At 40.1% G+C, this 12,956-nt stretch overlaps 1 protein-coding gene across 1 annotated transcript in view; it reads left to right on the top strand.

Moving 5' to 3' along the window:
- Nucleotides 1–12,956, top strand: part of FBN2 (fibrillin 2) — a 217,041-nt gene that overhangs the window by 81,218 nt on the left and 122,867 nt on the right. Inside the window, exons 8-11 of the mRNA XM_089491328.1 lie at nt 6,484–6,609; nt 8,936–9,088; nt 10,338–10,571; nt 11,328–11,465. Coding sequence (XP_089347454.1) covers nt 6,484–6,609; nt 8,936–9,088; nt 10,338–10,571; nt 11,328–11,465 — 651 coding nt within the window. The remainder of the gene's footprint in view (nt 1–6,483; nt 6,610–8,935; nt 9,089–10,337; nt 10,572–11,327; nt 11,466–12,956) is intronic.

Genomic DNA, 12,956 nt, shown 5'->3' on the forward strand with positions numbered 1-12,956 from the left:
GACTAAAAAACATAGATAAAAGCTTGTAACATGTTATTCCACTAAATTTCTAATAGAGCATGTAGGATCCATGTATAATGTATAGGATGGGATTGCAGAAATAACAATGCATTTCTAGAACAGATTCAACAGATACAAAATTTGCAGCCGTTTCTCAGCAACAATTCTTAGGAAGTGCCCATGGGCTTCCAAAGTGAAGGAAAAGGTGCTCAAACTAGAATGTGTTGGATTTTTTAAGGTAGACATTATTTTATAGCTTGTTCAGCTCTGCTTATGTAGGAAAAGTTTCAAAATGTGTGTATATTGACAGAGTTCAGTCCATTGTAAGAGATGGGGAAATTGGCCAATTTCTCTCAACCAGATTCTTACACACACACACACAGCAGAGGTGAACTTGCTTGAATCTGGATTTCATTTTTAAAATTTATTTTACACAAATGATCTCACCGGCAAGTTGTCTGCCCACTCCCTTCCACTCCTCATGTGTGTAAAGCCAGATCAAACATTACACAGGGGCAAAAATCTTACAGGCCTTATCTAGGCAAAATGCCAGCTTTTAACAGGAGACATTGACTATCCAGTTTTTTGAAAAAAGAAAGTAAACTAGAAATTTCTTTTTCTACCTTTTTGACTTGTAGAGCCAGATGTGCTTCAGCACGCGTAAAGGAAACCTTTTTCTTGGCAGTAATTTGAATAAGTATTCACGTTACACTTTTAGTACCTTTCTGGCCAAAATTGCTTAAATAACAGAAGAACACAAAAACTTCAGAAATGTAAAATTAAAGTGCTCTATGTTACTTAATAGAATTTGTACTTGTTGATCTGTGCATCAGTAGATTAATTCAATTTTAAAACTTTTAAGTCTGCTTCCATTTTATTTCTGAAGGATTTTTAACTCAGTATAGTAGAAATCTAGTTTTAGGGGAAATGACAAGGGCTTAGTGATTTCTTAATGTTCCTGGAAATACGTAACTGTTTCATTCCAAGTGCTGCTGGCAAAGAAACTTCAGTAAAAGCAGCAAAATTAACAGTGAAATCCTACCCGTGTTTACTCAAACATAAATCCTATTGAGTTAAATGGTACTTACCCCCAAGTAAATGGGTGTACAATTGCTGCCTAAAAATCCTTGTAAAATGTCAGATGTAACAATTGTTTGAAGTTAAAACATAGCCTTTAAAATCCAGTCAATTAAAAGGAAGAAAGATGTACAGTCTAAAGACACTTTGAGCCTCTTGGCCACAGATATTATTTCCGCCCCAAGATTCTCCCAAAAGTGAATGTAGGGTTTGTTCGCTCCCTCCAAGCCTCTCATTAAACTACAGTTGGCCCTCCATATTTGTGGCTTTGACTTCTGTGGATTTTTTATTAATATGTTATCTCTAGGAATTTCTTGGTCTTCCAGCATTACTTTATGGCCAACATCCACCAGAGATTACACTGGAGACTTACTGTATTTAATGGGACTTGATTTTGGTATCGATAGAGGGTCCTGCAACCAAATCTCAGCAGATACCAAGTTTAAACCAATAAAAGGTTTAAAACTTAGACTATTGGGCCATTTTTGGAATTAGCACAACTGGGAATACATATTACCTACAGTGCACCCTTGTTTTATGTGGGGCATCCGTTCCGGACCCCCCCTCCCATGTAAAACAAAAACGCATATGCTTGAGCCCCATTGCAAGTAATGGGGCTCATGCTTGCGGTGGCATGCAGCACCGCCAACATACACACACCATGGGTGTGCGTACTATTGTTTCTTCTGGTACATGGTGCCACAAGAAGCAGTGTATAATGCGCCCGTGTATGACATGGGTGCACTTTATTTACATATTAAAGAGCTTCAGTAGACTGTTATACACCAGGAGAGCAGGAGGGAAGGATGGTAGGATCTTATAATTCATGATACTATTGTGGTGGCATCACTAGGTTTGGTGTAACCCCAGTGTGGTAAGTCATGCTGTTATCCCTAGGTTGCCTGCCACCCCCACCCCCCCATCAATTCTCTCTACCAGCCAGGTCACCTCTGCTGTTGTGGGGGTAGGCGGCTGCTGCTGCCCAGCAGCCTTTTTCAGGTCTGGCAGACCTGCTGGGTGAGCATAAATGGTGACTTGCTTTGCTGCACAGCTAGCAGACCCACCAGACCTTCCCAGCAGCAACTGGTTGTAATGTGGGTGCTGAGCAGCCTTTTTCTTGCTCAGACAGCATCCCTGCCAGACATGGAAGGAGCTTCCAGGTGGTAGCAGCATCCTACCCATCGCTTCACAAGTGGCCACAGCCAATTTCTGACAGAGGTGACTTGGCTGGTGCAGGGGATGGCCAAGGGTGGTGGTGGTTCGGTCTGAGGTGTCACCTCTCTGAGGTGTCTCCTGGTGCAGTCCTAATCCTCAGTGACAACCCTGGAGTGTTGTCTGTTTTGAATGAATATTGGTGACACAAACAAGTAAGGTGGTTGGGCTGAGTTGACTCATCCACTTGAATCATAAGTGAAAATCCCTGTTCTCCTTCACAGCAGTCTCCCTTTGGAAAGGGATGAAAAAAGATGAGAAGGTTTCAGCAGGAGTGATATTTCCAGTATTTATTTGTTTGTTTGTTTGTTTATTAGGCATCTTTACTGTGGAACTCTTTTCCAAGGAGACCTGCCAAACCTATTTTATTGAAATCTTCAGGTAGCATGTAAAAACTTGCCTTTCAAGTTTATACAAGCTGTCTGTGGTCATTGAACTCATTATTTATTTGTTTAGCACCTCTCTCTTGTTATCGTGTTCACTTGATGAATTCGTATCTCAGTGAGATTTTAATGTTTTTATTATATTTTCTTATGCAGTGCTATATTGTTACAGTTCAGTGATATTTATGCTACTCCCAAGTAGATCCCTTAAATTTCAGCGGATTTTATTACTGGTCAATTACTGAATTTCATATTGAGACTGCAGTCGTTTGTAAACATACATGCAGATAAACCCTATTAAAATAGTGGGTTTTACAATAATAATAATAATAATAAAATTTATTTGTATCTCGCCCCTCTGAGAACAATCGGGGTGGCTAACAAAGTTAATCTACAGCTGGTGCTAATTGGGGCACATGTCCAGGAATGCTGCCAGCAAACACTGACAAGTGCTGATAACAGTGCTTTCAGCCCAGCAAGTGAAAGTAAAGCAGACCTTGCAAGGAATCAGTCTGAGAGCAGTCCGAGAAAACAAGCCGAGGTCAGGATTCCAGAAGTCCGAACGTTCCGAGAGTCAAGCCGAAGTCAGGGTACCGGGAAACAGTGTGGTCAAACAGTCCAAGGTCAAAACAGCCAGGAGATAATGAGGGTCCGGTCCGAGGTCAAGGTAACAAGGAATCAAGATGCTAGGAGCTAGTGCCAGCAGCAATCATGCCAAGGGATCATGCAATAAACTCTAGCAACCGTCTCTCTTCCACTTAAGTAAGGGAAACTCTCCCTCGTGCCACCTGAGGCTGGTTGGCTAATTGCCTCTCTGCAATCCTCTTTGATCTGCGCCTGCAAGCACTCTTGGCCCTTCTCTCTTTGTAAGAAGGCACCTGCAGGCAAGCTTCGTCTCCAGAGTCACCACTAGGCTGTGGTACCATAGGAGGCCTCTCTTCAGCACTAGGACCTGGTTGGACCTCCTCCTCTGGGGCTGGAAGAGCACAGCTGGGACCTGGCAGAGCAGGATTAGCACCTGGCGTTGCCTCAATCAGCTCTTGCTCTGGAAGAGGCTCATCCTCCTCCTCCGAGAGCTCATCTTGGCTGGCCATGACAGCACATCAGTTTTGTAGGAAAGTGCTGTATTTCCTGCAAGTGAATGAGCAGTGAGCAAAATGATGGTGCGTGGTTGAGTTATATTCTTAGAGTATTCTTAGAGTCAAAGATGGTAGATTTGTCATGTTTGAGCTGAAATGATTTCAGTATTTTTCTTTCCCTTTCCCAAACAGTTTTTCATCTAAACTTTTTTTAAAAAAATGTTTTTTAACACTCTTTTTCTTGATCAAGATGTTTCCTCGCTCTTCTGCTTTGTCTTTTGAGAGAATGTCCATAGGGATGCAAAACTTTGTTGGTATGGAGATGATATGACAAGCTCAGTTTTAACTATGGTCATTGAGGGACATGGCAAAGATGTTCCCTAAAGCCAAGGTTAGGAGATAACCATGTGAATGTGGGAGCCACAAAGGGGATGTGATGAACTGGGCACGAGAATCCCCATGAGGCTGGGGGGTTAGCTAGTGTTATAGTGTGTGTAGTGTGCAAGGAAACCATTGTGTCTCTTCAAACCACTGCTGATGGGCTACTGTTTGTTGATATACACCAATTCTGCCATTTCTCTTTCCAACCTTTCTTTGTAGTCTTTTTGGTCAAGAACTGCTGTTCTGAAGTCCAAGATGGAATGCTCAGGAAGACTTAAGTGATTTGCAACCTATTTTTGTATATTCCCATTCCTAGTGTCTGATTTATGTCCTCTGGTGCAGAGATTGACTGGTTTGCCAGTATAGAGTGTTAGGGGAGAAATAGATGGTCAAAATAAGCAGGTTTCTGGCTGGCTTCCAAGCAGGACATTTAGATGAACCAAGCCTTGAAGCCAGCCAGAAACCACTCCCAAGCTGCCCTATGGGGAGAAAAGCTGGACTAAAAAGGAGCTGTTTTTCCCCGCTTCTTCCTGGGAAATGTGTACCTTTGCTCATACATCTAAATCTTGGAAGCCGGGAGAAGGCAGGGAAGAGGAGCCAGAGGTGCAAACCTGTGGTTCCTTCTCCCCATTTTCCATCTGAGAGGCAGCTGGAAGCCGGGAGAAGGCAGGGAGAAGGAGTCAGCGGCATGTGCTTGTGGCTCCTTCCCCCCAGTGCCATTTGCCAGCTTCCAGCAGCCTTTGAGAGACCACTGGATGCTAGAAGGCAGGGACAAGGAGCCAGAGACATGTGCCTGTGGCTCTTTTCCCCAGCACCTTTTCCAACAGTAGGACAGCTACGACATTGTGTGATATGCTCCAGGCAAAGAAAGGAGTAATGCGGTGCAATTGCAGTATAACTGTGTGTTATAACAGTGGTCCCCAAACATTTTTGGGCCCGCTTTTCTTTTGGGCAATAACCCTTGATTCCCCTCCCCCCCACACACCTTTTTCTTGATATTAGGGCTACTGTTTGTCCAGCAGTATCTATCTTAGACACACCAAGTGTGAAAGCTCATTTTTGCTGCTGCTTCTACCCTACTACCATGTACTCTAACTCCTCATCACCATCATGTCCTAAACCCACTGGTTCCCCTTGTCTTCCTTGCATGCCAATACTTTTTACTGAAAGCCATCCTTTTTCCTTACCCCCCCCCCCCCCAAACTGCCCCTTTTCCTCTCTGGACATTTCTACTGCTTCCGGGGGGGGGGGTACTGCCCACTGGGAATCACTGTGTTATAATCACCAGTCTAGGCTATGGTAATCTGCATATTGGATTTATCCAGTTCTGGGGAATGATAAAAATTAAAGATCACAGTTGATGCCTTCCTGTGGCCACGATACAGGTTCTGAATCTGGGGGTATGCACAGCAATACTGAAAACTACACTCCTTTTTTCTTTTTCACTGCACTCTGTAAGCACATACATTTACCCATTGTAACAGAAGCACAAAGTCCTGACCATGTTTTATGTGAATGGCAATAGTAGTTGTGAACATGATTAAGTCAGTACCACAAGAAGGAGATTGAGCATGGTTGGTTCCTTTCACCCCTAAAATAATTTGTACCTTTGTAGATTTTTCATAATGAACAAGGTGTTGATTCCCCACCACCACCACAGCTTTGGTATCAGTTCAACATTAAATTACATTACAGTCAGCCCTCCATATTTGCAGTTTTGACTTCTACAGATTTGATTATTCACACATTTGATTAATATGTTCTCTCTAGGAATCTCTAGCTAGGTCCTCCAGTGCAACTCTCTAGGCATTTGTAGGTCCTCCAGTTCAATTCTATGGTCAGTTTTGGCAGCTATTTACTATAGAATAGAACTGGAGGACCTACAAATGCCTTGAGAAATGTTCTCTCAGGTTTAAAAAAATAGTTTTTATTTGCAGTTTTTCTACTCTCACTACACCCCTAACCCAAGCAAATGTGGAGGGGCCATTGTACTATACAAAATAAAACCCTAATTAAATTTTATATTGTACACTTTTTTGCACGGTAATGAAATGTAATTCTATTACACTGTGAGAAAGAAAGGGGCAGATGATTTCAATAGATGCTACTGAGTCATGCATCATTGCATTGAAAAATGCTCGGCAACGTTATGTAAAGAAATATGACAAGTGTATAAAAATGTTCAAAATTTAATGGTAATGATCAAACCCTAAAACTTCCAGGTGATATACAGTAGTTAAAGCAAAGGCTTCTGCTGTGAGTGACATTATATAGCATATCAATACAGCATAAAGACACTTTTAAAATATTGCTCTCTGAGAAAAAGCATTATTTTTTGTTTCTGTTTCCAGATATTAATGAGTGCAGCCTCATTCCAGGAATATGTGATGCAGGTGAATGTTCCAATACTGTAGGAAGTTATTTTTGTCTCTGTCCACGTGGTTTTGTAACATCTACAGATGGTTCTCACTGCATTGGTAAGTATGCTGCTTAAATACCTCCTCTTCCATATGTCAACTAATTCTTGAAATTAGTTATTTGCTTGTTTGATAATTGGTCATTTTTACTAGTGCCTGACTTTTCATTCACTTACTAGACTTTTCCAAAATGGCAACACTGTTCTCTTTTTACAACCCCCCCCCTCTCTGTAAGGAAGCTGGGATCCATATATGCACACACCATAAAAGTAAAGTTTACAGGTGTATTTGCATAAGTATTTGCATAGTTTTCTCAGTTATTTTCCTTCTCCATGCTTTAGAAATATATTACTTACTGTCTCCAGTTCACTGTAGCTATGAAGGTGGGGAAAAAACCCATTACATACTGACAAATGAGAAACAAAAATAATATATTTACTGATTCTTGTTGCTGTTGAATAGAAAACCACACTGATTTTCAGCTAACTTTAAATTCTTTTAAAAAGTATTTGGAGGTTTGTCTTGGATAGATGACCATAACCACCAAGTCAATATTTGAAAGCTATTCATTTAAACTTAGAAGGCATCTAGAGTAAAGATTATTTCTTTTGGTTTATTAGTTTTCATCCCATGAGGGAATGCAGTCAGGAAAATGAATTCACTCCTTTATTTGTATGTCAGAATGCAAGGCTTAAACGTTTCTGACATTGGGTGATGAGGACTGCTCCACTACAGATTATAAATATGGATTAGGTAGAGCTTGAAAAAGTTTATTTTTTGAAATTTCACTCCTGGTGTTAATGCTGCTTGGAGGATTCTGGGATTTTTAGTCCAAAAGTAACTTTTCCAAGCTGTGCTTTTATATCATTTAGGTAGGAGTTATGGCCTTCATTTTTTTCTTTTTTAAATTAACTGGAGATTATTCTAAAGTTGAATGTATCTCAGATCAGAGTAGCCATCTGATTAGTAGGCACAGTGGTGTTATCCCTGCTAGAAGAGCTGGGAGAGGCTGTCCGGGGTTTTGGGGTGCAGTGTCATCAATATGCAGATGACACTCAACTCTACTACTCCTTTCCACCTCAGTTCAAGGAGGCGGTCCTGGTCCTAAACCAATGTCTGGCATCAGTAATGGACTGGAAGAGGGCAAACAAGTTGAAACTTAATCTAGACAACACAGAGGTGCTCCTGGTCAATCGAAAGGCAGATCAGAAAATAGGGATCCTGCCTTTGTTAGATGAGGTTACACTCCCCCTGAAGACACAGGTTCACAGTTTGGGACTACTCCTGGACTCAGCTTTGAACTTTGAGGCCCAGGTCTCTGCAGTAACCAGGAGTGTTTTTGCACATTTAAAGCTTGTGTTCCAGTTGCGCCTATTCCTTGAGATGCCTGATATGGCCTCGGTAATATATGCCTTGGTTACATCCTGTTTGGACTACCATAATGGGCTCTACGTGGGGTACCTTTGAAGAGTGTTCAGAAACTTCACCTGGTCCAAAGAGCTGCAGCCAGGCTGTTAACTGGGGCAGGTTACAGTGACCACACAACGCCCTTTTTGAAACAGCCCCATTGGCTTGTTTCTGGGCACAATTCAAAGTGCTGGTTATGACCTATAAAGTCCAATATGGCTCAGGTCCATGCTATTTGGCAGACCGTATCTCTCTGTATGAACCAGCCTGGGCTCTGAGGTTGGTGGGGATGTGAGAGAGGGTCTTCTCAGTGGCTGCCCCTAGACTCTGGAACTCCTTCCCAGGGAGACCAGAATGGCTCTCTCCTTGTTGGCTTTCCTCTGACAGGCTAAGACCTACCTGTTTAGACAGGCTTTAAAATGGAATGTTTATAAAGGACTGGCCTGGGATATTGTTTCAAAGTATTTTATACAGTTTTATATTTTTAAAATGTATTTTATTCTTTTAATAGCTATCTACTTTAACATTGTAATAATTTAATTCCTTTTTAATGCACCTTTTTTCTATGTTTTTAATTGTATTGTTCTTTTAATATTGTGAAGCCACTCTGAGTCCCAGTTCTGGGAAAAGAGTGGGATACAAATAAATATAATAATAATAATAATAATAATAATAATAATAATCTCTGACCACCATAGTCACCAAGCAGTAACAAAAAATGGAGAAAGTCCATTATTTCACCCTGGATTCATGAATTATTCTGTGTTCACACCTTAGTATTTGAGTGTGTGGGCATTCTGCTCTTCCTTTGGATACTGCAGGGATAGCCATATTCAGGTACTTTCAACTGGCTGACTACATTGAAGATTGTTTACACTGTTTGTTCAAATGCTAATATAAGGCTATTAAATAGTTGTTGTTTTTTAAAAATCCTCGTCTGAGCAGAGTATTAGTGATATTTCTAATTGTCAATATCCAGATCAAAGAGCAGGTACATGTTTCTCCAGTCTGGTGAATGGTCGCTGTGCACAAGAACTTCCTGGTAGGTTTACCAAAATGCAGTGTTGCTGTGAATCTGGGCGGTGTTGGGCACTTGGATCTATTCCAGAGATGTGTCCTGTCAGGGGCTCTGGTGAGTATCATTATATGCTTGTTCTATTTATAATTGTTCAAATAATTAAAAAAAAAACCAAGCCTAATTGGGCTTGATGATAAAAAAAAATCTGTTCTGCTTTAGGAATATATCACATTCTAGTTTCACTAGAAGTATAGCTTGAAAGCCAGATCAATTATGAAGAACCATTGTTCATTTGGGTTTTAAACAGTGGATATCTGTTTGCTGAATATTTCCCCCCTAATCTAAACTGAATTGACAAAATACAAAGTATCCATATTTTCCTTTAGTTCTCTATCTATTGGGCTCCCAGGAGGAAGAGGCCTGATTACAGAAACATTCCAGTTTGCTGAAGGCTTCTGAAATAAACATAAATCCTACAGAAAATACCCATTTCCTACCTTGTACTTTATATTTGTGGTAGTTCAGGCTAGAAGCAGATGGGCTTCTGCAAGAGCCCTGGTGGTGCAATGGTTAAATGCCTGTACTGCAGGCACTCACTCACAGACCATAAGGTTGTGAGTTCAATACCAGCTCAGGGGCTCAAGCTCAACTCAGGCTTGCATCTTTCCAAGGTGGCTAAAATGAGTGCCCAGATTGTTCGGGGCAATTAGCTTACACTTTGTAAACTGCTTAGGGAGTGCTTAAGTGCACTGATTAGTGGTATAGAAATGTACTTGCTATTGCTATTGCAATGCATGGCGTTTAGTTGACACATGGCCCTGAAGCATCCAGAAGCTGCTCTGAGGCTGCCTAAGACAGCCCAAAGCCACCAGCAAAAAGAGTAGATTTAAGCCGCTCCTGCTGGCAGCCTGTTTGGGACTGTGGCGGCAGCCCACTTTGGGAGCAGGCCATGCAGCTGCCACGGACCTGGAATGATCATTGTAGGTTTTTAAACAGACATTGGTTGCATATCTTTTAGGAAGTTTTAGTTGTCTATTCCTGCATGGCAGGTGGTTGGGTTATATGACCCTTGCAGTCACTTTCAACCCTAACATTCTATGATTCTGTGTTGTCCTGGGTTAATAAATTTTTTTTTTTTTTGCAAGTTTTAGTGTTGTTGTTTTTTAAAAAAATTGGCACAGGTTACTTCCAAAACCAATTGTAGTGGCAAAGTCTTCATTACTTTTTAAATATAAAAAAGAGAATAGTTAGTTTTAACATGAAGACTTTAATTTTTTCAGATGAATTCACTGATATATTTTCCCATCACTTTCTGAAAAATAGTGACTGTAATATGCCCATGTTTTTGTTTTAAACTTTGCAGATGAATATCGGCGGCTATGCATAGATGGCATTCCTGTTGTAGGTGGTTCCAGGCCTGGTGGCACAGGAGGAAATGGCTTTCTTCCTGGTGGAAATGGGAACGGCTATGGTCCAGGAGGAACAGGATTCATTCCTATTCCTGGTGGAAATGGCTTTTCTCCAGGAGTTGGTGGTGCTGGAGTAGGTACTGGTGGCCAGAGTCCCACAGGAAATGGTCCCATCATAACAGGGCTGAGTAAGTTGTTTAATTTCATCATTCTAAAACTAGGTTTTCCTGCACAGTTACACTGATGCATCATTTTCTGTATAAGAAGTGAAGTTGAGATGGTGCATTTTATAGCTGAGAGGAAAAGAAAAACAGTGTTGTTTGGGGTACCTCTCTGCAGGCAAAACAATTTTCATAATGCACCTCTCTTCAAACCATTATTGAGATCTTTGAGAAGACTCTAACATTCCTGCTGCTGAGATCTGAAGATGCATTTTGGTCATTGTACAGTTGGTACAGAATACTTCATATACAAGCACTTATGTTTGATTGCAGCAAAAATATGACTGATAATAAACCATTCTGGAGGGCTGCTTCCAAAATCTATTAGTTTTTTAAAAAAACTTTTAGGTGATTTACATGACAGAAGTATTCTGAAGTACTTCCTACATATGAAGGAATCCAGACTCCAAAATGAGAGGAATGTACCCCATCTTGAATATGCACAACTTCATAATAAAATATTTTAGGGGGTTTTAGGATTGAAAATAATTTCAGTACAAATTTTAAGTGTAAAATTTCAGTTACATTTATGAAAAGGTCCTGGAATAATTTGGTGAAAGGATGTATAAGTGTGAGATTCTGTGTATGCATATGTTCCTATCAAGACTACAGTCAATACTATTAGTTGCATGCTATAATATATTATGAGAAATAAAATAATTAGATTGTAAAATGAGCATCTTGTTTATATTCTAATAGCACTTGGACTTGTATTTTTTTTAGCAATACTCAATCAAACAATAGATATCTGTAAGCATCATCCTAATCTTTGTTTGAATGGACGATGCATCCCAACCATTTCCAGTTACCGATGTGAATGTAATATGGGATATAAGCAGGATGCAAATGGAGACTGTATTGGTGAGTACAACTTACTGTTTCACTTTTCTTCTTCATTAGGAACCTTATTGCTTGAGAAAACATAGCCAAATTGGAGCCAGAGAGTATTGACTTTTTCCGTGCCTTATCTCATGAAGTTGTAGTACTTACATTCCCACAGGAGGTAGTTGTCAAAATTAATTTTTTTTCAATAAAAGACTCACTTTGGTGACCTCCCATGGGAAGAGAACTTAAGTGTTATGACGTCAAGTGGTAAGGTATGGAGAAAGCCACAAATCTCCGGCTCCATTTTGACTTCATTTTCACATGTGGTAAGTGGCTGAGAATCTTATTAAATAAGATTTTTGTATACTAAAACTTTCAAATCCAATTCTCTACAGTGTTTCTAAGACCAATGCACACCCATGCCAATTGAATACACATTGTGGCCTTCATCACAATGAAATGTAGGCTAAGTGAGCTGATACTGTGAAAAAATGGTCATTTACCTGTAGCATACTGGTTAGACCAGCAGCCTTTAAAGACTTTAGGCAGAGGGAAGTAACAAGAACTGTGCAATATCTAGACCGTAGATAATCAGGTAATCCTTGGTAAAACAACACGTCTTGGATGAGTATCAATTTTACATTAGGAGAGTTACTGAACTATTAAGACACCCTTGGAAACAACTGCTTAAGGTTGCTACCAAGTGTGTTCTAATAGTTTAGTAACCATTTCTACATTTATAACAATGCTTTTATTAATCTGCAAAGCTGTTCGTGTGGATATTCGTTTTCAAGCAATTGGACTGCCCAGTGAAACAAAATAAACTACTAAATGCTTTGTAATGAATTCCCACAAGAGCTAGGGCATTAAAGAGAGCAGCTGGGACAGAGCTGGAAAATGTTCAAAAGGATATTGCTTGAGCAGTATTTAGGGTAGTTTGAGTGGTACAATGAGCAGATGAGCAAGATGCCAAGACATCACAATGTGATCTCATGTGGCATTTGCAAGATTTTTTTTCCTTCAAAAAGGTTTCAACAAAGGTATCTTATTTTGGGCATTCTCGTATTGAAAAACTACAGTACTGTACATTTATCTACTGCAGCAATTCTATGGGATATTGCAAACTTTAAATAGGTTAATTTGAATAGGGATATCATATTATTTCTGAACAATTTAGTGATAATTTTTTTTGCTGATCTGATAAAGATTTGTTGCATAGAACATAAAGCAGCTATGTTTTTCCATGTAAATTTTTTTTGGAAGTTTTGATATTTTGCTGAAGAGAAATATTAATACAGGGGTGATATGCATACGTTTAGTTGGACTGCCATTTCCAATAGTCCTGTCCATCATAGACAATGATGATGGGAGCTGCATTCCAGCATCATTGGGCAGATACCATGTTGCCTTTTCTGCCTTAGCAAGTCAGAAGAGTGTTATATTTGTCTTTACAAATACTTGCTGACTAATGCTGAGTTCAGTATTTTATATTCTTTTTGAGGATTTTATTTTCATGTAAACTTCCTA

This window comes from Sceloporus occidentalis, unplaced genomic scaffold, assembly GCF_023333645.1.
Source record: "Sceloporus occidentalis isolate IW3139 unplaced genomic scaffold, rSceOcc1.0.p SCAF_1, whole genome shotgun sequence".
Lineage (NCBI taxonomy): Eukaryota > Metazoa > Chordata > Lepidosauria > Squamata > Phrynosomatidae > Sceloporus > Sceloporus occidentalis.